This window comes from Oncorhynchus masou, chromosome 18 (genome assembly GCF_036934945.1).
Source record: "Oncorhynchus masou masou isolate Uvic2021 chromosome 18, UVic_Omas_1.1, whole genome shotgun sequence".
Taxonomy (NCBI): Eukaryota; Metazoa; Chordata; class Actinopteri; order Salmoniformes; family Salmonidae; genus Oncorhynchus; species Oncorhynchus masou.
The window spans coordinates 17,369,354-17,394,719 of NC_088229.1; the positions used below are offsets into that span (position 1 = coordinate 17,369,354).

Here is a 25,366-nt window from a genome sequence, read left to right on the forward strand (position 1 = left end):
GAGGTTTCATCTAATATTTCTCGATTGAATTAGGCTATTGGTTTCTGTATCCTACATTTCCCTCAACAGAAACAAAAACATGTAGGCATTATGGTGATATTTATTAATATAACATCGAAAAAAATCGAACATGTTTTGTAAGATACCAATTTACTATTCCTATTTAACAACTGTGGGGTGGTTATGTGTTGGGTGTCATTGGGGCAATGGGTTACCTGCCTTCGGCTGGCGATACCCTAGAACTATTTTGTTAATTTATTGTGATTGAACAATAACAGACTTCCCTTTACATGTCGGATGGTTTTGTTGTGGCTTCAGCATATCGTTTCAATGGGGCTAAATAAAAGCTGTTAAGTAAAACAGGTGTTACTAATGTGTATGATAATTATGAGATAACAAATGGTAATGTAGGGAGCTTGAAGGATTGTTAAAGATACGATAAAAATATTACACATCTTATTCCACTGCCCTTTCATCTTCTCCAAAGGGACATTGGTTGAAGAAGACGTTTTTACTTTATGATGCTCGTATTATGTGGTGGTTTGGTTTCAACCTTTTGTGCGTAGCTACTGCGAAGTAGGTCTCTCTAGGTAAATTCTAAAAGGGTGAATTGTTTAAAGTATTTTTTTTTAAATCAGAGGAAAAGTGTAGCCATGCATAAAAGTCTGAAATAAAATAACAATCCATAGACTAACTACATATCCTATGATTTCTTTACTTATGGAAACAAATTAATTAACGTAAGATCAATTTGAAACAGAAGACTGTTGACCGGCATCTGCTATTAGCAGAATGCACTTCACTCAATCATGTTGATTTACATTTTCACATTATGCTGAACGTTTTGGAAATCCAATATTTCACAGATTTCGTTATAAAAATGTTTTTTATTTGTGTTTGTGTGGTGGTGGTGGGGGGGGGGTATGTATAACTGGTACAATGGATTGGCTGGAGAGCAAAGATTCGGAGGCTTAGCTAATGTCATCCGTACATCTCAGGAGACAAACAGCTCAGGGAAGTCGCTTTTGTCTGACTTGTAGACTCTCCTTTCAAATATTTTCCTTTTGCAGCTACAATGCAAGCTTTGGTCTTCTTCTGACAGGTTGGATAGGTATTGTTTGCTCTCAGGATGTCCCTAGATTGTGCAAAAAAAGTGTCCAAATGGAGGAGGATTGTCCTCATTTCCCTGTGAGATACAGTATACAAGATAAGATTAATGATAGACTACTGTGAGTGTTAAATGGCCAGCACATGCAACTTTGGGCTGGTTACAAGATCAGGTGAATGGAAATGTTTCAACCTCTGTCCTCTGTTTCAACCCCCTTTAAGACAAGACAAGTACCTTAGTCCATCAGAGATGGATTGAGGGTTCCCCTCTAGTCGACTGGAAGCCTCAATGATGCCTTTAATTTCTTATTCTCATACATACATACATATATACATATATATACATATATACATATACATATATACACATATATATATACATATATATATATATATATATATATATATATATATATATAACTATGTCACTACAATTAACAGTGGGTCTAAACAGTGGGCCTCTGATTGAAACCAGTAGAAGAGTCATGCAGGACAACAGTACAAGCCCCCTTTCTCTATTGGAACTCTCAATGATGCCTTTAATATCCCATTCTCATACATAAAGTATCCTATATCTGTGTTCAGGGTGGCAGGTATCCTAGCTGTTAAGAGCGTTGGGCCAGTAACTGAAAGATCGCTGGTTCGAATCCCCTAGCCGACAATGTGAAAAATTGGTCAATGTGTCCGTGAGCAAGGAACTTAACCCTAATTGCACCTGACAGTTGCTCTGGATAAAAGCTTCTGCTAAATAACTGAAATGTAAATGTCCTCCTCTAGGGCGGGCCTCTGATTGAGAAGAAGATCCAGGACCATGACAACAGTGTGAGTTCTGATCAGCTGGTAACAACGATGGTCTTAGGTATGAGTTCAATTTCTGGCTATCACCTCCTGCTGAGTTGACCCAACAAAAGGCCTACAGATGTAGGATCTTAATTTGACCAGTTTCTCACGGCAGGAAAATAATCCTCCGGAAACTGGAAATGTGGATTATAATTAATGAACATTTTTGTAAGGGTTGATTCATTTTTAGTTAGGGCAAATCAAGTCTGAAATATTAAAGTGGAAATTACAAAATGTAGAACCCTGTTTAAACCTTGAATACACTGCAGGTTAGCATTTCCTGCTGTGCAGGAAATTTCCTGCAACAACAGGGTGATCAAATTAAGATCCTAAATCTCTGTAAGTATGTCAACACAACAAAAGCTTGAAGGGAATCCACAGAGTATTCAACACCTCGTCCTTGTTACTTAAAAAAAACATCCAGATACCTGTACTTCTTATAATGTAGAGGGAAAGTGCTAAGTAGAAGGTACATCTGGATATTTGGCATTAAGAGGGAATGGAATACAATTATAAAATGCTTGCTATTTGAAAATAATTCACCCAAATACAGAATTAATCACTACTGATATAATCTAAATCATAGGAGGCAAGAGACACTTCCTCTTCAAATCTTGTCATCTCCCGTCTGGATTACTGCAACTCGTAAAATGCTTGCTATTTGAAAATAATTCACCCAAATACAGAATTAATCACTACTGATATAATCTAAATCATAGGAGGCAAGAGACACTTCCTCTTCAAATCTGACTCAATGACTGATTCCAGGTCCATTCCATTTCCAGGAAATTAAGTGAATGTCAACCCATGACATGAAAAAATCTAATATAACAATATTCTCTTCAATTTGATAAAGAATCACAACAATTGTTACCAGAAATCTTAAATCGAAATGTTGAAACTAGTTGTTATTTTGGTGTGAAAAATCAAAGAGCACCAGTACAAATTGACAAACACATAACCCCCACCCCATGAGATTCTATTCTAAGCCAAGCGTCAAAGATATCAAGCTCTCCCACCCACTCCCAGCTATCAACCCCCCCTGACCCTCATCCCTCCTAACTCTTTGTCCTTTGTCATTACTCTTATCAGCTCCACTCCATGATTATTTTATAGAGAAGTGGCGCTGAAACCGCTTGCAACTCTAAGTATGTCTTTGTTAGTATCTTGGTGGTGGGCCGGTGTCCCGCCCCTCTGTTCCCTCCTGGGTGTGCACTGATTGACGGCCCTCTGCTGGGTGAGTGACAGGCCACATTTGTTAGGCTGTGACGGACAGGCCGACAGCTGGGGGACTGAATGACTGCTGGTGGTGCTTGTTGGGCCCTCTGCTGCATTGGACGTTGGGGCCCTCTGGCCTGCTCCAACACCACCACCCCTTGGGGGCCTTAGTTGGCCCCCAGGACCCCCAGCTTGCCCATTCTGTCTGTCCAGCAAGGGTAGTTCTCCAGCGGGCTTGCTGTACCAGAGCAGCTCGTTAGCTGTAAGCCTCTCCTCAGAGATAGAATCTTGACTAGAACCAAAACAATTGATCATATTACTCAAGTGCTAGAGACTGCTGCCCTACGTTCATAGAGTCATTGAACACTGGTCATTTTAATATGTTTACAGGCTGTTTTACCAAATTTACAGGTGTATATATACAGTGGGGAGAACCCCTCCAAATATTTTCTATTGGGTTCAGGTCTGGAGACTGGCTAGGCCACTCCAGGACCTCGAGATGCTTCTTACGGAGCTACTCCTTAGTTGCCCTGGCTGTGGGTTTCGGGTCGTTGTCATGCTGGAAGACCCAGCCACGACCCATCTTCAATGCTCTCACTGAGGGAAGGAGGTTGTTGGCCAAGATCTCGCAATACATGGCCCCATCCATCCTCCCCTCAATACGGTGCAGTCGTCCTGTCGCCTTTGCAGAAAAGCATCCCCAAAGAATGATGTTTCCACCTCCATGCTTCACGGTTGGGATGGTGTTCATGGGGTTGTACACATCCTTCTTCTTCCTCCAAACACGGCGAGTGGAGTTTAGACCAAAAAGCTCTATTTTTGTCTCATCAGACCACATGACCTTCTCCCATTCCTCCTCTGGATCATCCAGATGGTCATTGCCAAACTTCAGACGGGCCTGGACATGCGCTGGCTTGAGCAGGGGGACCTTGCATGCGCTGCAGGATTTTAATCCACGACGGCGTAGTGTGTTACTAATGGTTTTCTTTGAGACTGTGGTCCCAGCTCTCTTCAGGTCATTGACCAGGTCCTGCCGTGTAGTTCTGGGCTGATTCCTCACCTTCCTCATGATCATTGATGCCCCACGAGGTGAGATCTTGCATGGAGCCCCAGACCGAGGGTGATTGACCGTCATCTTGAACTTCTTCCATTTTCTAATAATTGCGCCAACAGTTGTTGCCTTCTCACCAAGCTGCTTGCCTATTGTCCTGTAGCTCATCCCAGCCTTGTGCAGGTCTACAATTTTATCCATGATGTCCTTACACAGCTCTCTGGTCTTGACCATTGTGCAGAGATTGGAGTCTGTTTGAATGAGTGTGTGGATAGGTGTCTTTTATACCGGTAACAAGTTCAAACAGGTGCAGTTAATACAGGTAATGAGTGGAGAACAGTAGGGCTTCTTAAAGAAAAACTAACAGGTCTGTGAGAGCCGGAATTACTTACCTACCAAGGTGATCAAATACTTATGTCATGCAATGAAATGCAAATTAATTACTTAAAAATCATACAATGTGATTTTCTGAATTTCTGTTTTAGATTCCGTCTCTCACAGTTGAAGTGTACCTATGATAAAAATTACAGACCTCTACATGCTTTGTAAGTAGGAAAACCTGCAAAATTGGCAGTGTATCAAATACTTGTTCTCCCCACTGTATACTGTTTTCTAACCATGGCTCACCATACATCACTACTGCTGTGCAGACCTTTTCTATTCATATACTGTCCATACTGAATACTATTTACCAAGAGAGTTTTCATCTATATTTTTTGAAGAAGTCTATTTACCACTCCAAACCAATGCTGGCACTTAATGAGCTGTATAAGGCCATAAGCAAACAAGAAAATGCACAGCCAGAGGCGGCGCTTCCGTGGACGGTGGTTTTAATGCAAGGAAACTGAAATCAGTTTCACCACATTTTTACCAGCATGTCACCTGAGCAACTAGAGGAGATAAAATTATAGATCACCTTCACTCCATACACAGAAATGCATACAAGGCTCTCCCTCACCCCCCCTTTGGCAAATCTTACCATAACTCTATCCTCCTGATTCCCGCTGACAAGCAAAAACTAATATAGGAAGTACTCAATACAGACGTGAAGTGGATGTTAAGGTACAGGACTATTTTGCTAGCACAGACTGAAATATGTTCCGGGATTCATCCGATAACATTGAGGCGTGTACCACATCAGTCACCAGCTTCATTAATAAGTGCATCAATGATGTCGTCCCCACAGTGACCATATGTACATATCCCATCCAGAAGCCATGGATTACAGGAAACAGCCACACTGAGCTAAAGGCTAGAGCTTCCAAGCAACACTGAACCATGCATGAGAGCACCAGCTATTCTGGATGACTGTGTGATCTTGCTCTCCATAGCCGATGTGAGTAAGACCATGAAACAAGTTCACAAGGCCACAGGGCCAGTTGGATTACCAGGATGCGTACACAGAGAATGCACTGACCAGCTGGCAAGTGTCTTCACTGACATTTTCAACCACTCCCTGACCTAGTCTGTAATACCTACATGTTTCAAGCAAACCACATTGGCCCTGTGCCTAGGTAACCTGTCTAAATAACTATCGCCCTGTAGCTCACATCTGTAGCTCACATCTGTAGCCATGAAATGCTTTGAAAGGCTGGTCATGGCTCATATCAGCTCCAACAGTCCCGACACCCTGGACCCATTCTAATTTGCATACCGCCCCAACGCATCAAAAGATGATACAATCTCTATTGCACTCCACACTACCCTGTCCCACCTGGACAAGAGGAACACCTATGTGAGAATGCTGTTCATCGACTACAGCTCAGTGTTCACACATCTGCCACGCTAACCAAGTCTGGAACCAACAGGACCCTGAGGACCCTGAATAGCTTCTACCCCCAAGCCATAAGACTGCTAAATAGTTCCACATTTTGTTGTGTTACAGCCTGAATTCAATATAGATTTTTTTTGACCCATCTATACACAATACCCCATAATGACAAAGTGAAAACAAGTTTTAGAAAGTTTACCAAAGTGAATGAAAATGAAATAGAAATCTCATTTACATAGGTATTCACGCCCCTTTGCTATGGCACTCCAAATTGAGCTCAGGTTCATCCAATTTCCTTTGATAATCCTTGAGACGTCACTACAACTTGGAGTCATTCTGTGGTCAATTCAATTGTTTGGACATGACTCAGAAAGAAACACACCTGTCTATATAAGGTCCCACAGTTGACAGTACAAGTCAGAGCAGAAACTATACCATGAAGTCCAATAAACTTTTTCCAAGAGCAAAGTGGTCTCAATCGTTGGGAAATTGAAAAAATATGGAACTACCCAGACACTGCCTTGAGCTGGCTGTCCAACCAAACTGAGCCACCGGGCAAGAAGGACCTTGGATGGGAAGGTGACCAAGAACCTAGTGACCACTCTGACAGAACTACAGAGTTCCTTGGCTGATTTGGGAGAACCTGACAGAAGGACAAGTCTCTACAGCACTTCACCAATCTGGGCTTTATGGGAGAGTGGCCAGTGGCCAAATCGAGAAAAAATCTCATGACAGCACGCCTGGAGTTTGCAAAAAGGCATGTGAAAGACTATGAGATTCTGTGGTCTGATGAGACAAAAATGTTACTCTTTGGCCTGAATGTAAAGCGCTATGTCTGGAGAAAACACCATCCCTACGGTGAAGCATGGAGGTGGTAGCATCATGCTATGGGGATGCTTTTCAGTGGCAGAGACTATGATACTGGTAAGGATAGAGGGTACAATGAATGGAGTCAAATACAGGCACATTTTTGATGAGAACCTCCTTTAGAGTGCAAACAACCTTAGACTGGGGGCATACATCCAAAGCAATGCTGGAATGGCTTCAGAACAAGAATGTGAAAGTCCTTGAGTGACCCAGTCAAAGCCCAGACTTGTATCCCATTGAAAGACTTGAAGATTGCTGTTCACAGCCGCTCCCCATCTAACTTAACAGAACATGAGAAAATCTGCAAAGACGAATGGGAGAAAATCCCCAAATCCAGATGAGCAAAGCTGATACAGACATACCCAAGACGATTCAAAGCTGTAATCATCAACAAAAGTGCTCCTACAAAGTGCTGACTCGGGTGTGAATTTAATTTTCAATACATTTGCTAACATTTCTAAAAACATGTATTTTTTCACTTTGTCATTATGGCGTATTGTGTAAAACATTTATTTAATCAATTTTGAGTTCAGGCTGTAACAACAAAATGTGGAATAAGTTAAGGGGTATGAATACATGAAGGCAATGTCTTTAGCCAAGTTATCGTTACTCTTTGTGTATTCATTGCTCGTGTCATTTTAGGTTGTTTTTCTTTTTTTCTCTGCATTGTTGGGAAGGCATTTCACTGTTAGTCTACACCTGTTGTTTACTAAGGATGTGACAAATACAATTTGATTTGTATTCCGGACTCTGACATTGCTCGTAACACCTGCAATAACATCTGCTAAACAGGTGTATGTGACAAATAAAATTAGATTTTTTATTTGATATCCTAATTTCTTGCTATTTATTTATTAATTTGGGATTTATGTGTGCATTGTTATTATATTTTTAGATATTGCTGCATTGCTGGAGCTAGATACATAAACATTTTGCTACACCTGCAAAACTGTGTACGCAACCAATAAACTTTGATTTGGTAAGGTGACCCCCACCACGCATATGCAAGTCAACATGCCCTGCTGCCCAGGAGTGTACATGGTTTATTCATTAAAGTCAGGAATAGCAATGTAGACACAGAATGACATATTATAGAAAATGTTATAGTGAACACGCACAGACACACATTTATTTGTATTTTTTTATTGAACCTTTATTCAATTAGGCAAGTCAGTTAAGGACGACGCTGGGCCAATTCTGAGCCGCCTTTTGGGACTGCCAATCACAGTCGGATGTGATACACCCTGGATTCAAACCAGGGACTGTAGTAACACCTCTTGCACTGAGCTGCAGTGCCTTAGTCCGCTGCGATGCCTGGGAGCACATATTATACTATATGACAGTAGCTACAGTAGAACATATAACGTGACATGGGAGTACTTCTTCTACATGCTACAAGATTCCACTTATTATCTTCATTAGCAAATAACCATCCACAATATGAGAAATAATTCATTTCTAACATACACTAATATTTGTAGCAAATCATTTCCCTGCTACTCGATGTGTATGGGCATGAAACGCTACATTTAAACCATAGTAGAATATGTTTCATTTATTGTAATATCTATAATGTTGCTCAAAATAATGTAAGATTGTTTTGTTAAAGTGCTAGGAAATGGAGGAAGCAGAAGAAAGCATCTCTTCAAAATGTAACAAACTGAAGTTCATGCAGCTACAGATAGTTTTTTACTATAACTTCACAGCCAGCATAATGAGCTTGTAAAGCATCTGTGACGTGTTTTCTACATTTTGGCCGATTTGTAAACCAAAGGCTACAAGGAAGCCAGGGGCACTGGTTCTCTGTGTTTCAACCCCTTGATAACAATAGCAAGCAGGCGCTGGTGGGAGGCAGTGCTCTCATGGAAATGAGCAACCAAACCAACAATGTAGCTCCTAATCTCTTCAGAGAGGGGAATCGGTTACACAGCAGTATGCACCCCTGAAAGCTTTTCATTAGAAACAGCGTGCTATTGAAACACTAACCCTAAGCCCCTCCCCGCTATCCCCCCTCCCCCCCACCCCCACGCTTACGAGCACACACGCATGCACACACACACACACATACCCCTAATGTGTAGCCACAAGGTCTCCTCATACATGGGCCAGATACAAGGTAGCCCCTACAACAGAAGGGTAGATGTAAGTGGGGTAAGGGGTAGTTATAGCCTGGCTAGGTGATGGTATGGGGGGCTAGGCAGTGGGGCAGGGGGTGGTATCGGGGGGGTGGGGTATGTGAGCAGGGGGTTGGTATGGGGTTCCTAGGCCTCAAAGCATGGAATTAGAGTTAATGTGCCCTCCCTGGGTTATAATCTCTTCATAGGGGGACTTTGTTTGAGGGTTTGAGGGCAGTAAGATAAGTATCTATTACAGAAACTCCCCTCTTATCCCATCCCCCAACAACCTCCCCCTCTTCAGAATTGAAGCACAAAACACTTACCTCTGTGCCTCCATGTCTTCTGATACCCCAAAAGCAAGTGGTGCTGCCCTTTTCGACTAATCTGGAATTAAGGACTAAAGCCTTATGGAGAGTAACCAGGACTGATATTTAAAGTGCAAAGTGAGGAGTGAGGAGGTTGATGTAGATCAAAGGAGGCTTAGAAAACAAGTGAGTGTATTACATTTTTTTTTTAAAAATGCGTTCTCACAAGTTTCATTTCTTGTTGTTGCGGAGGAGGAGGAGTCATAATGTGAGAGGAACTATGGGGTTAAAGCTGAAGATTTAATTAAGTGAAATCTTGTTATATTACCCCTATGTATAAGGAAAATATTTTATTATGCATTGAGTAATCTTAAGACCATCCCCACAGCTGATATAAGTACCCATTTAAGAACTAAGTTTACTTGGTAAAATTCACCCTACTGTTGCTGAAAAAAAGTGAAGATACAACATTTGTAGCACAAAATGGCAGTTTAATATCAAAATATTTACTAAAATATAAATAATGTGCAAAACAAAACAAGCTTGATCAGAAGCATGTTCAGACTGAGGCAATACTGACAACTTGAGAAAAAACACACGATGGAAAGTCATGGCACATCAATTAACTTTTGTTTCAAAATCTGATAAGACAGCCACTTCATTGTGAACTGACTATTCTATGCCAATAATCTGTTATTGTTTTGACCTTCAATAGAAATACAATGTAAATACTGAGGGTGAACTTATACAAAACAACATCCCTTATTAACCAACTGACAACAGAACTGACAACATGGCACTTCAAATCTGGAATGTTACATCAGCCCTCGCAACGAGAAATAATGTTTGCATTCCACCTGCTTGTTCGCTTTCATAATTAAACACGGTGTGAGAAAAAGGCAAGTAAAATTCAAATACAGACTAAATTGAAAGAACAAGACAAAAATCAATGCAGAATGCAAAATAGCTCCATATGTAAAGTTTTTATAACATTTTTCTCTCTAGAATAAAATGAGACTTTTTAAATTGAATAAAATGACAATCAAATAATGTTTGAAGATTGCTACAATACAATCAAAGCAATAAACAAACAAAAAAACAGGTCAATAGTTAGAGCTCTTTACGCCATAAAAGCATACATACAGTGCCTTCAGAAAGTATTCACACCACTTGACTTTTTCACATTTTGTTACATTACAGCCTTATTCTAAAATGGATTAAATAAATAAAAATCCTCAGCAATCTACACACAATATCCCAAAATGACAAAGCGAAAACAGGTTTGTAGAATGTTTGAAAAATGAAAAAAATACTAATCACGTAATAGGTATTTACAGTTGAAGTCGGAAGTTTACATACACAAGTTTACAACCACTCCACAAATTTCATGTTAACAAACAATGGTTTTGGCAAGTCGGTTAGGACATCTACTTTGTGCATGACAAGTCATTTTTCCAACAATTGTTTACAGACAGATTATTTCACTTATAATTCACTGTATCGCAATTCCATGCGGTCAGAAGTTTACATACACTAAGTTGACTGTGCCTTCAAACAGCTTGGAAAATTCCAGAAAATTATGTCATAGCGTTAGAAGCTTCTGATAGGCTAACTGACATAATTTGAGTCAATTGAAGGTGTACCTGTGGATGTATGTCAAGGCCTACCTTCAAACTCAGTGCCTCTTTGCTTGACATCATGGGGAAATCAAAAGAAATCAGCCAAGACCTCAGAAAAAAATTGTAGACCTCCACAAGTCTGGCTCATCCTTGGGAGCAATTTCCAAATGCCTCAAGGTACCACGTTCATGTGTACAAACAATAGTACGCAAGTATAAACACCATGGGACCACTCAAACGTCATACCGCTCAGGAATGAGACGTGTTCTGTCTCCTAGAGATGAATGTACTTTGGTGCGAAAAGTGCAAATTAATCCCAGAACAACAGCAAAGGACCTTGTGAAGATGCTGGAGGAAACAGGTACAAAAGTACATTTATCCACAGTAAACCGAGTCCTATATCTACATAATCTGAGAGGCCGCTCAGTAAGGAAGAAGCCACTGTTCCAAAACCGCCATAAAAAAAGCCAGACTACGGTTTGCAACTGCACATTGGGACAAAGATCATACTTTTTGGAGAAATGTTCTCTGGTCTGATGAAACAAAAATAGAACTGTTTGACCATAATGACCATTGTTATGTTTGGTGGAAAAAGGGGAGGCTTGCAAGCCGAAGAACACCATCCCAACCGTGAAACACGAGGGTGGCAGCATCATGTTGTGGGGGTTCTTTGCTGCAAGAGGGACTGGTGCACTTCACAAAATAGATGGCATCATTAGTGTGGAAAATTATGTGGATATATTGAAGCAAAATCTCAAGACATCAGTCATGAAGTTAGAGCTTGATTGCAAATGGGTCTTCCAATGGATAATGACCCCAAGCATACTTCCAAAGTTGTGGTGGCAAAATGGCTTAAGGACAACAAAGTCAAGGCATTGGAGTGGCCATCACAAAGCCCTGACCTCAATACTATAGAAAATTTGTGGGCAGAACTGAAAAAGCGTGTGCGAGCAAGGAGGCCTACAAACCTGACTCAGTTACACCAGCTCTGTCAGGAGGAATGGGACAAAATTCACCCAACTTATTGTGGGAAGCTTGTGGAAGACTACCTGAAACATTTGACCCAAGTTAAACAATTTGAAGGTAATGCTACCAAATACTAATTGAGTGAATGTAAACTTCTGACCCACTGGGAATTCGATGAAAGAAATAAAAGCTGAAATAAATCCTTCTCTCTACTATTATTCTGACATTTCACATTCTAAAAATAAAGTGGTGATCCTAACTGACCTAAAACAGGAAATCTTTACTAGGATTAAATGTCAGGAATTGTGAAAAACTGTTTGGAACCACAAGACTCTTCCTAGAGCTGGCCGCCCAGCCAAACTGAGCGATCGGGGAAGAAGGGCCTTGGTCAGGGAGGTGACCAAGAACCTGATTGGCAATCTGACAGAGCTCCAGAGTTCGTCTGTGAAGAATCGTCCAGAAGGATGACCATCTCTGCAGCACTCCATCAATCAGGCCTTCATGGTAGAGTTGCTGGATGAAAGCCACTCCTCAGTAAAAAGCACACGACAGCCCACTCTGAGTTTGCCAAAAGGCTTTTAAATACTCTCAGACCATGAAAAACAAGATTCTCTGGTCTGATGAAACCAAGATTGAACTCTTTAACCTGAATGCCAAGCGTCACATCTGGAGGAAACCTGGCACCATCCCTACGGTGAAGCATGGTGGTGGCAGCATCCTGCTGTGGGGATATTTTTCAGCAGTAGGGACTAGGAGACAAGTCAGGATCAAGATAAAGATGAACAGAGCAAAGTACAGAGAGATCCTTGATGAATACCTGCTACAAAGCGCTCAGGACAAGTCTCTGAATGTCCTTGAGTGGCCCAGCCAGAGCTCAGACTTGATCACACATCTCTGGAGAGACCTGAAAATTGCCGTGCAGCAACGCTCCCCATCCAACCTAACAGAGCTTGAGAGGATCTGCAGAGAAGAATGGGAGAAACACTCCAAATACAGGTGTGCCAAACTTGTAGCGTCATCCCCAAGAATAATCGATGCTAGAGGTGCTTCTACAAAGTACTAAGTAAAGGGTCTCAATACTTATGTAAATGTGATGTTTCCGTTTTAAAAAATTAGCAACATTTCTAAAAACCTGTTTTTGCTTTGTCGTTATGGTGTATTGTGTGTAGATGATTAGGGGGAAAATCGATTTAATAATTTTTAGAATAAGGCTGTAATGTAACAAAATGTGGAAAAAGTCAAGGGGTCTGAATACTTTCTGAAGGCACGAGACACACAAGCATACATACCATAAAACCATACATTCAAATTCAAATAAACATACACTGACTGAACATGTACTTATTTCATCAATGCATGTTGGGGCATTTGGTTACCTACTTTCTCAGCGTGAGAATTTCCTGGGTCTGAATGCGGGGACGATGAGTTGATGCGGTGCAAGTGCCACCTTTTCCTCCTCTACAGGGGCTAGCTCCTCCGCTGAGCCCCACTTCTTCTTGGACTGGAACAACGAGGTCAACTTCCTGTTCCTGCTGCGTTCTCTGGCCTGGGCCATATGGAACTCAGGGAATTCTGATGTAACAAAATACGGACCACCATAGCTGTATAATACAAAAAGTGCTATCTATAGCCTAAATGGGTTTTTCAGCTGTCCCCATAGGAGAACCTCTTGAGAATCATTTTGCTTCCAGGTAGAACTCTTTTCAGTTCCATGTAGAACCCTTAGTGAAAAGGGTTTTACATGGAACCCAAACGGGTTCTCTAAAGGGTTCTCCTACGGGGACAGACGAATAACCCTTTTAGGTTCTAGAAAGCAACTTTTTTTCTAAGATTGAATGTAAAGACTGAATGTAAAGACTGAAACCTAACTAAGAGTGACCTTTTCGTGCTCTGTTCAGATCTTAACAAAGCCACATACACATTTAGACAACATTTCAGAGACATTGGAGTCAAAAAGAAGAGAGTAAGAGACACTCACGTATCTCCTCTGGAGCTGCTCTGTCATCCTCTGTAGTCTCCCTGATGTTCAGGTACTGGCATGCAAGATGGCCACTGTAGTCCCGGAGGTTCTCCTTCGCATCTGAGAGAAGAGGAAAGACATGTCAAACATTGACTCAGAAATTTCTTAGGGGGGGAAATGCAATCGATGGCAGATCGATAATAGCTGACCTGTTGCATTGACCTGTTGCATTGTCTCACGTCAGATGGCATCACTCCTATACAATGCTCGTCCCTCAACCAATCTATATTGTAGGACGTGGAACTCATCTCTAAAAATCACGTTTATGCTCATCCGCCTAACACTAGTTACTAATTCTGAAAATCACTCCGCTTTCAGTAGCTATGATGCACTGGCTACTATGACAAACCATGCTCGATCAGCTGAGCAAACTTGCTCTAGCTAGCAGCCTAGTGCAAGCTTGTTTGAATGGCCATATGGTAGCTTGTTTGTCAGCTTGTTGATGAAGTTGTACGGCACCAACTGTTCTCAGAAATCACCTTTTATCTCACTCTGACAGCTAGCACTGTGTCTCGCAAACTTTAGAACATTTGTCCAACGCAATAAATCGCAGAGAGCAGTCAGCTATCCTGTAGAACTCGGCGCACTAATCAGGGGAATACTGGGTTATCATGAACACAAATTTATCCATTAGCTAGAACTTCACTAAACTAGCTAGCTCGCGGAAGTACTCCACGTTTAGTGTGTTAACGGGCGTTGTTAGCATCCCTGCCATCCATTTTATATAGATTGATTGGTATCATGACACAGGAGAAGATGGCTGATGTTTTACGTGCTCCTAACCAACTGTGTTCTTTTGTTCGTTTTTTTGCGTTGTTTGTAACTTACATTTACATTACATTACATTTAAGTCATTTAGCAGACGCTCTTATCCAGAGCGACTTACAAATTGGTGAATTCACCTTCTGACATCCAGTGGAACAGCCACTTTACAATAGTGCATCTAAATCATTAAGGGGGGTGGTGAGAAGGATTACTTATCCTATCCTAGGTATTCCTTGAAGAGGTGGGGTTTCAGGTGTCTCCGGAAGGTGGTGATTGACTCCGCTGTCCTGGCGTCGTGAGGGAGTTTGTTCCACCATTGGGGGGCCAGAGCAGCGAACAGTTTTGACTGGGCTGAGCGGGAACTGTACTTCCTCAATGGTAGGGAGGCGAGCAGGCCAGAGGTGGATGAACGCAGTGCCCTTGCTTGGGTGTAGGGCCTGATCAGAGCCTGGAGGTACTGCGGTGCCGTTCCCCTCACAGCTCCGTAGGCAAGCACCATGGTCTTGTAGCGGATGCGAGCTTCAACTGGAAGCCAGTGGAGAGAGCGGAGGAGCGGGGTGACGTGAGAGAACTTGGGAAGGTTGAACACCAGACGGGCTGCGGCGTTCTGGATGAGTTGTAGGGGTTTAATGGCACAGGCAGGGAGCCCAGCCAACAGCGAGTTGCAGTAATCCAGACGGGAGATGACAAGTGCCTGGATTAGGACCTGCGCCACTTCCTGTGTGAGGCAGGGTCGTACTCTGCGGATGTTGTAGAGCATGAACCTACAGGAACGGGCCACCGCCATGATGTTGGTTGAGAACGACAGGGTGTTGTCCAGGATCACGCCAAGGTTCTTAGCGCTCTGGGAGGAGGACACAATGGAGTTGTCAACCGTGATGGCGAGATCATGGAACGGGCAGTCCTTCCCCGGGAGGAAGAGCAGCTCCGTCTTGCCGAGGTTCAGCTTGAGGTGGTGATCCGTCATCCACACTGATATGTCTGCCAGACATGCAGAGATGCGATTCGCCACCTGGTCATCAGAAGGGGGAAAGGAGAAGATTAATTGTGTGTCGTCTGCATAGCAATGATAGGAGAGACCATGTGAGGTTATGACAGAGCCAAGTGACTTGGTGTATAGCGAGAATAGGAGAGGGCCTAGAACAGAGCCCTGGGGGACACCAGTGGTGAGAGCGCGTGGCGAGGAGACAGATTCTCGCCACGCCACCTGGTAGGAGCGACCTGTCAGGTAGGACGCAATCCAAGCGTGGGCCGCGCCGGAGATGCCCAACTCGGAGAGGGTGGAGAGGAGGATCTGATGGTTCACAGTATCGAAGGCAGCCGATAGGTCTAGAAGGATGAGAGCAGAGGAGAGAGAGTTAGCTTTAGCAGTGCGGAGCACCTCCGTGATGCAGAGAAGAGCAGTCTCAGTTGAATGACTAGTCTTGAAACCTGACTGATTTGGATCAAGAAGGTCATTCTGAGAGAGATAGCGGGAGAGCTGGCCAAGGACGGCACGTTCAAGAGTTTTGGAGAGAAAAGAAAGAAGGGATACTGGTCTGTAGTTGTTGACATCGGAGGGATCGAGTGTAGGTTTTTTCAGAAGGGGTGCAACTCTCGCTCTCTTGAAGACGGAAGGGACGTAGCCAGCGGTCAGGGATGAGTTGATGAGCGAGGTGAGGTAAGGGAGAAGGTCCCCGGAAATGGTCTGGAGAAGAGAGGAGGGGATAGGGTCGAGCGGGCAGGTTGTTGGGCGGCCGGCCGTCACAAGAAGCGAGATTTCATCTGGAGAGAGAGGGGAGAAAGAGGTCAGAGCACAGGGTAGGGCAGTGTGAGCAGAACCAGCGGTGTCGTTTGACTTAGCAAACGAGGATCGGATGTCGTCGACCTTCTTTTCAAAATGGTTGACGAAGTCATCTGCAGAGAGGGAGGAGGGGGGGGGGGGAGGATTCAGGATGGAGGAGAAGGTGGCAAAGAGCTTCCTAGGGTTAGAGGCAGATGCTTGGAATTTAAAAAAAAACATATTCTGTACATAATGTTGCTGCAACCATCTCTTATGACCAAAAATAACTTCTGGTCATCAGAACAGCGATTACTCACCACTAACTGGCAGAAGCTTTTTCTTCCTTTAACGAGTCCGATGAGCCCGACATGAAGGATATACTGCTTTCCCGGGAACAGGCCCAAATACCCGTCATTTGCGCGAAGAGAAGACAAAGAAAAAGAGGATGGAGGTCGGGCTGCCTTCTGAGAATTTGTTGGCGATTGCATAGACCCCCACTGCCTTCCGTTCTACTGGCTAACATGCAATTATTGGAAAATAATTCGATGACCTACGAGGAATATTAAACTTCCAACGGGACATTAAAACTGTAATATCTTATGCCTCAGAGTCGTGGCTGAACGACGACATTATCAACATACTGGTTACATGCTGTATCGGCAGGATAGAACAGCGGCGTCTCGTAAGACAAGGTGGGAAAGGCTATGTACAGTTGAAGTCGGAAGTTTCCATACACCTTAGCCAAATACATTTAAACTCAGTTTTTCACAATACTAGTAAAAATTCCCTGTCTCTGGTCAGATAGGATCACCACTTTATTTTAAGAATGTTAAATGGTAGCATTGCTTTTAAATTGTTTAACTTGGGTCAAATGTTTCGGGTAGCCTTCCACAAGCTTCCCACAATAACTTGGGTGAATTTTGGCCCATTCCCCCTGCAGAGCTTGTGTAACTGAGTCAGGTTTGTAGGCCTCCTTGCTCGCACACTCTTTTCAGTTCTGCCCACAAATCTTCTATAGTATTGAGGTCAGGGCTTGGTGATGGCCTCTCCAAAACCTTGACTCTGTTGTCCTTAAGCCATTTTGCCACCACAACTTTGTAAGTATGCATGGAGTCATTGTCTATTTGGAAGACCCAATGGCGACCAAGCTTTAACTTCCTGACTGATGTCTTGAGATGTTGCTTCAATATATCCACGTAAATTTCTTTCCCCATGATGCAATCTATTTTATTTGAAGTGCACCAGTCCCTCCTGCAGCAAAGCACCCCCACAACATGATGTTGCCACCCCGTGCCTCACAATTGGGATGGTGTTCTTCGGCTTGCAAGCCTCCCTTTTTCCTCCAAACATAACGATGGTCATTATGGCCAAACAATTCTATTTTTGTTTCATCAGACCAGAGGACATTTCTCCAAAAAGTATGATCTTTGTCCCCATGTGCAGTTGCAAACCGTAGTCTGGGTTTTTTATGGCGGTTTTGCTGCATTGCCTTCTTCCTTATTGAGTGGCCTTTCAGGGTATGTTGATATAGGACTCGTTTTACTGTGGATATAGATACATTTGTACCTGTTTCCTCCAGCATCTTCACAAGGTCCTTTGCTGAGGTTCTGGGATTGATTTGCACTTTTCGCGCCAAAGTACGTTCATCTCTAGGAGATAGAACACATCTCCTTCCTGAACGGTATGAAGGCTACGTGGTCCAATGGTGTTTATACTTGCGTACTATTGTTTGTACAGATGAACGTGGTACCTTGAGGCGAGTGGAAATTGCTCCCAAGGATGAACAAGACTTGTGGAAGTCTACAATTTTTTTCTGAGGTCTTGGCTGATTTCTTTTGATTTTCCCATGATGTCAAGCAAAGAAGCACTGAGTTTGAAGGTAGGCCTTGAAATACATCCACAGGTACACCTCTAATTGACTCAAATTACAGTATGTCAATTAGCCTATCAGAAGCTTCTAAAGCCATGACACCATTTTCTGGAATTTTCCAAGCTGTTTAAAGGCACAGTCAACTTAGTGTATGTACACTTCTGACCCACTGGAATTGTGAAACAGTGAAATAATCTGTCTGTGAACAGTTGTTAGAAAAATGACTTGTGTCATGCACAAAGTAGATGTCCTATCCGACTTGCCAAAACTAAAGTTTGTTAACAAGAAATTTGTGGAGTGGTTGAAAAACGAGTTTTAATGACTCCAACCTAAGTGTATGTAAACTTCTGACTTCAACTGTATATTTGTAACCAACAGCTGGTGCACGACATCAAAGGAAGTGTCATGGTTTTTCTCACCTGAGACAGAGTATCTCATGATAAGCTGTAGACCACACTATCTACCTAGAGAGTTTTCATCTCGTATTTTTCGTAGCTGTCTACATACCACCACAGACCGATGCTGGCACTAAGATTGCACTCAATGAGCTGTATTCCGCCATAAGCAAACAGGAAAAGGCTCATCCAGAGGCAGCACTCCTAGTGGCCGGGGACTTTAAAGCAGGGAAACTTAAATCGGTTTTACCAAATTTATATCAGCATGTTAAATATGCAACCAGAGGGAAAAAATACCACCTTTAAAATCAAATCACATTTTTATTTGTCACATGCGCCGAATACAACAGGTGTAAACCTTACAGTGAAATGCTTACTTACAAGCCCTTTACCAACAATGCAGTTTGAAGAAAATCCCCCCCAAAAATTAAGAAAAAAGGATAACAAATAATTAAAGAGCAGCAGTAAATAACAATAGCGGGGCTAACCACAGGGGGCACCGGCTCTGTGTCAATGTGCGGGGGGCACCGTCATCGAGGCAACCAAGGCAATTATGTACATGTAGAAAGAGTAACTAAAGAGGCCATGCAGAGACAACAACAGGGAGTAGCAGCAGCAATACAAATAATTTGGGTAGCCATTTGACTGGTATAGAGGTCCTGGATGGCAGGAAGCTTGGCCCCAGTGAGGTACTGGGCCGTATGCACTACCCTCTGTAGTGCCCTGCGGTAAGAGGTTAAGCAGTTGCCATACCAGGCAGTTATGCAACCAGTCAGGATGCTCTCGATGGTGCAGCTGTAGAACCTTTTGAGGATCGGAGGACCCATGCAAAATATTTTCAGTCTCCTGAGAGGGAATAGGCTTTGTCATGACCTCTTTGCGACTGTATTGGTGTGCTTGGACCATGTTAGGTTGTTGGTGACCTGGACGCCAAGGAACTTGAAGCTCTCAACCTGCCCCACACAGCCCCATCAATAAGAATGGGGGCGTGCCCGGTCTCCTTTTCCTGCAATCCAAAACACTAAGGTAACCTGCCTAAATTACTACCGACCTGTAGCACTCACATCTTCAGCCATGAAATGCTTTGAGGGGCTGGTCATGGCTCACATCAGCACCATTATCCCAGAAACCTTAGACACACTCCAATTTGGGTGGGTACCGCACCAACAGAACCACAAATGATGCAATCTCTATTGCACTCCACACTTCCCTTTCCCACCTGGACAAAAGGAACACCTATGTGAGAGTGCTGTTAATTGACTACAGCTCAGCATTCAACACCATAGTGCCCTCAAAGCTCATCACTGGGACTAAACACCTCCCTCTGCAACTCTATCCTGGACTTCCTGACGGGCCGCCCCAGGTGGTAAGGGTAGGTAACAACACATCCGCGACGCTGATCCTCAACACAGGAGCTCCTCAGGGGTGCGTGCTCAGTCCCCACCCGTACTTCCTGTTCACTCATGACTCCATGGCCAGGCACGACTCCGACACCATCATTAAGTTTGCAATAGGCCTGACCACCAACAATGACAAGACAGCCTATAGGGAGGAGGTCAGAGACCTGGGAGTGTGGTGCCAGCACAACAACCTCTCCCTAAACGTGATCACGACAAAGGAGATGATTGTGGACTACAGGAAAAAGAGGGCTGAGCATGCCCCCATTCTCATCGACGGGGCTGTAGTGGGGCGGCAGCATAGCCTAGTGGTTGGACTAGTAACCGAACGGTTGCAAGATCAAATCCCCGAGCTGACAAGTTACAAATCTGTTGTTCTGCCCCTGAACAAGGCAGTTAACCCACTGTTCCTAGTCCGTCATTGAAATAAATAATTTTTCTTAACTGACTTGCCTAGGTAAATTAAAATAAATAAAAAGGTTGCGAACTTCCTTGGTGTCTACATCACCAACAAACTAACATGGTCCAAGCACACCAAGACAGTTGTGAAGAGGGCATGACAAAACCTATTCCCCTCAGGAGACTGAAAAGATTTGGCGTGGGTCCTCAGCTGCACCATCGACAGCATCCTGACTGGTTGCATCACTGCCTTGTATGGCAACTGCTCGGCCTCTTACCGCAGGGCACTACAGAGGGTAGTGCGGGCCAAGCTTCCTGCCATCCAGGACCTCTACACCAGGCGGTGTCAGGGTAAGGCCCTAAATATTGTCAATGACTCCAGCCACCCTAGTCATAGACCGTTCTCTCTGCTACTGCACAGCAAGCGGTACCGAAGCTTTTAAGGCTTCTAAACAGTTTCTGCCCCCAAGCCATAAGTCTCCTGAACATCTAATCAAACAACCCAGACAATTTGCATTGCCCACCCCCACCCCTCATCTTATGCCGCTGCTACTCTGTTATTATCTATGCATAGTCACTTTAATAACTCTACCTACATGTATATATTGCCTCAATTACCTCGACTAACTAGTGCCCCCGCACATTGACTCTGGACTGGTACCCCCTGTATATAGTCTCGCTATTGTTATTTTACTGCTGCTCCTAAATTACTTGTTCCTTTTATTTCTTATTCTTATTCATATTTTTTAAACTGCATTGTTGTTTAGGGGCTTGTAAGTAAGCATTTCACTGTAAAGTCTACAGCTGTTTTATTCAGTGCATGTGACTAATACAATTTGATTTGATACTTGAGAGCTAACGAATAACATTTTCGTGCACGTTTCAAATTTCATAAAAACTGACTCTACAACCACAAAACATCTTAACTAAATGTAGAATTAGGTAGTGAAGACTTGCTCATGAAAAAATCAAATCACATTTATTTGTCACATACACATGGTTAGCAGATGTTAATGCGAGTGTAGCGAAATGCTTGTGCTTCTAGTTCCGACAATGCAGTAGTAATCTAACAATTCCAAAACTACTACCTTATACACACAAGTGTAAAGGGATAAAGAATATGTACATAAATATATGAATGAGTGATGGTACAGAACAGCATAGGCAAGATGCTATAGATGGTATCGAGTACAGTATATACAGTGCCTTGCGAAAGTATTCGGCCCCCTTGAACTTCCCGACCTTTTGCCACATTTCAGGCTTCAAACATAAAGATATAAAACTGCCCAATTTTTCAGTTAAAAAAGTTTGAAATATCCAATAAATGTCGTTCCACTTCATGATTGTGTCCCACTTGTTGTTGATTCTTCACAAAAAAATACAGTTTTATATCTTTATGTTTGAAGCCTGAAATGTGGCAAAAGTTTGCAAAAGTTCAAGTGGCCGAATACTTTCGCAAGGCACTGTACATATGAGATGAGTAATGTAGGATATGTAAACAAAGTGGCATAGTTTAAAGTGGCTAGTGATACATGTATTACATAAAGATGCAGTAGATGATATAGAGTACAGTATATACATATACATTTGAGATGAATAATGTAGGGTATGTAAACATTATATTAAGTAGCATTGTTTAAAGTGGCTAGTGATATATTTTACATCAATTTCCATCGATTCCCATTTTTAAAGTGGCTGGAGTTGAGTCAATGTGTTGGCAGCAGCCACTCAATGTTAGTGGTGGCTATTTAACCTCTTGAAACTCCCCATCCCGGATCCGGGATTGTGACTAAGCCTCAGGCTCATTAGCATAACGCAACGTTAACGATTTCTGAAAATCGCAAATAAAATTAAAATAATGCGTTTGCTCTCAAGCTTAGCCTTTTCTTAACAACACTGTCATCTCAGATTTTCAAAATATGCTTTTGAACCATAGAAATTGACTAATTTGTGTAAGAGTATGCAAAGCTAGCATAGCATTTTGTGTAGCATGTAGCACGCAACATTTTCACAAAAGCCAGATAACCAAATAAATAAAATCATTTACCTTTGAAGAGCTTCTGATGTTTTCAATGAGGAGACTCCCAGCCACATACCAAATGCGCAGTGTTTCCTGAAAGCGTCTGTGTGTAGGAGAAATCGTTCCGTTTTCTACATTGCGCCTGGCTACCGAAACGAACCGAAAATGCAGTCACCTACAACGTGAAACTTTTTCCGGATTAACTACATAATATCGACCGAAACATGGCAAACGTTGTTTGGAATCAATCCTCAAGGTGTTTTTTCACATATCTCTTCATTGACATGCAGTTCGTGGAAGCTTGCTTCTCTCTCTGTGCCCCATGGAAAAATACTGGCAGGTGACTTTTGCGCACTAATTTCGGCGCAGGACACCGGGCGGACACGTGGTAAATGTGGTCTCTTATGGTCAATCTTCCAACGATCTGCCTACAAATACGTCACAATGCTGCAGACACCTTGGGGAAACGACAGAAAGGGCAGACTCATTCCTCTTGCGTTCACAGCCATATAAGGAGATCATGAAAGACAGAGCCTCAAAAATCCTTCTCATTTCCTGGATGCCAAGTCATCTTGGTTTTGCCTGAAGCTCACGTTAAAGGGCACGCACAGAGAAGATATTTGTATTTCTGGACACGTCAGAGTGTTTTCTTTCGAACAGTAGCAATTATATGCATAGTCGAGCATCTTTTTATGACAAAATATCTTGTTTAAAACGGGAACGTTTTTCTTCCAAAAATGAAATAGCGCCACCATAAGTGTAAGAGGTTAACAGTCTGATGGCCTTGAGATAGAAGCTGTTTTTCAGTCTCTCGGTCCCTGCTTTGATGCACCTGTACCGACCTCGCCTTCTGGATGATAGCGGGGTGAACAGGCAGTGGCTCGGGTGGTTGTTGTCCTTGATGATCTTTATGGCCTTCCTGTGACATCGGGTGGTGTAGGTGTCCTGGATGGCAGGTAGTTTACCCCCGGTGATGCGTTGTGCAGACCTCACTACCCTCTGGAGAGCCTTACGGTTGTGGGCGGAGCAGTTGCCATACCAGGCGGTGATACAGCCCGCCAGGATGCTCTCGATTGTGCATCTGTAGAAGATTGTGAGTGCTCTTGGTGACAAGCTGACAGGCTGTCTCGTCGTTGCTGGTAATCAAGCCTACCACTGTAGTGTCGTCAGCAAACCTGATGATTGAGTTGGAGGTGTGCATGGGCACGCAGTCGTGGGTGAACAGGGAGTACAGGAGAGGGCTCAGAACGCACCCTTGTGGGGCGCCAGTGTTGAGGATCAGCGGGGTGGAGATGTTGTTACCTACCCTCACCACCTGGGGGCGGCCCGTCAGGAAGTCCAGTACCCAGTTACACTGGGCGTCGTCGAGACCCAAGGTCGAGTTTGGAGGGTACTATGGTGTTAAATGCTGAGCTGTAGTCGATGAACAGCATTCTCACATAGGTATTCCTCTTGTCCAGATGGGTTAGGGCAGTGTGCAGTGTGGTTGAGATTAAATCGTCTGTGGACCTATTTGGGCAGTAAACAAATTGGAGTGGGTCTAGGGTGTCAGGTAGGGTGGAGGTGATATGGTCCTTGACTAGTCTCTCAAAGCACTTCATGATGACGAAAGTGAGTGCTAGTCGTTTAGCTCAGTTACCTTAGCTTTCTTGGGAACAGGAACAATTGTGGCCCTCTTGAAGCATGTGGGAACAGCAGACTGGGATAAGGATTGATTGAATATGTCCGTAAACACACCAGCAAGCTGGTCTGCGCATGCTCTGAGGGCGCGGCTGGGGATGCCGTCTGGGCCTGCAGCCTTGGGAGGGTTAACACGTTTAAATGTTTTACTCACATCGGCTGCAGTGAAGGAGAGTCTGCATGTTTTGGTTGCGGGCCGTGTCAGTGGCACTGTATTGTCCTCAAAGTGGGCAAAAAAGTTATTTAGTCTGCCTGGGAGCAAGACATCCTGGTCAGTGACGGGGCTGGTTTTCTTTTTGTAATCTGTGATTGACTGTAGACCCTGCCACATACCTCTTGTGTCTGAGCCGTTGAATTGCGAATCTACTTTGTCTCTATACTGATGCTTAGCTTGTTTGATTACCTTGCGGAGGGAATAGCTACACTGTTTGTATTCGGTCATGTTTCCGGTCACCTTGCTCTGGTTAAAAGCAGTGGTTTGCGCTTTCAGTTTCACGCAATGCTGCCATCAATCCACGGTTTCTGGTTTGGCAATGTTTTAATCGTTGCTATGGGAACGACATCTTCAATGCACGTTCTAATGAACTCGCTCACCGAATCAGCGTATTCGTCAATGTTGTTGTTGGACGCAGTGCGGAACATATCCCAGTCCACGTGATGGAAGTAGTCTTGGAGCGTGGAATCAGATTGGTCGGACCAGCGTTGAACAGACCTGAGTGCGGGAGCTTCTTGTTTTAGCTTCTGTCTGTAGGCAGGGAGCAACAAAATGGAGTTGTGGTCAGCTTTTCCGAAAGGAGGGCGGGGGAGGGCCTTATATGCGTCGCGGAAGTTAGAATAGCAACGATCCAAGGTTTTACCAGCCCTGGTTGCGCAATCGATATGCTGATACAATTTAGGGAGTCTTGTTTTCAGGTTAGCCTTGTTAAAATCCCCAGCTACAATGAATGCAGCCTCAGGATATGTGGTTTCCAGTTTGCAAAGAGTCAAATAAAGTTTGTTCAGAGCCATCAATGTGTCTGCTTGGGGGTGGGGGAATATATACGGCTGTGATTATAATCGAAGAGAATTCCCTTGGTAGATAATGCGGTCGACATTTGATTGTGAGGAATTCTAAGTCAGGTGAACAGAAGGACTTGAGTTCCTGTATGTTTTTGTGCCACACTACATCTCCTTAACCATAAGGCATACGCCCCCGCC

At 43.4% G+C, this 25,366-nt stretch overlaps 1 protein-coding gene across 1 annotated transcript in view; it reads right to left on the reverse strand.

Moving 5' to 3' along the window:
• Nucleotides 1–9,746: 9,746 nt before the first annotated feature.
• The window catches only part of LOC135504111 (ankyrin repeat domain-containing protein SOWAHB), a 37,675-nt gene continuing 22,055 nt past the window's right edge, over nucleotides 9,747–25,366 (reverse strand). Inside the window, exons 10-11 of the mRNA XM_064922405.1 lie at nucleotides 13,840–13,941; nucleotides 9,747–13,433 (exon numbers count right to left, since the gene is read on the reverse strand). Of these exons, the coding sequence (XP_064778477.1) occupies nucleotides 13,246–13,433; nucleotides 13,840–13,941 (290 nt within the window). The 3' untranslated portion in view covers nucleotides 9,747–13,245. The remainder of the gene's footprint in view (nucleotides 13,434–13,839; nucleotides 13,942–25,366) is intronic.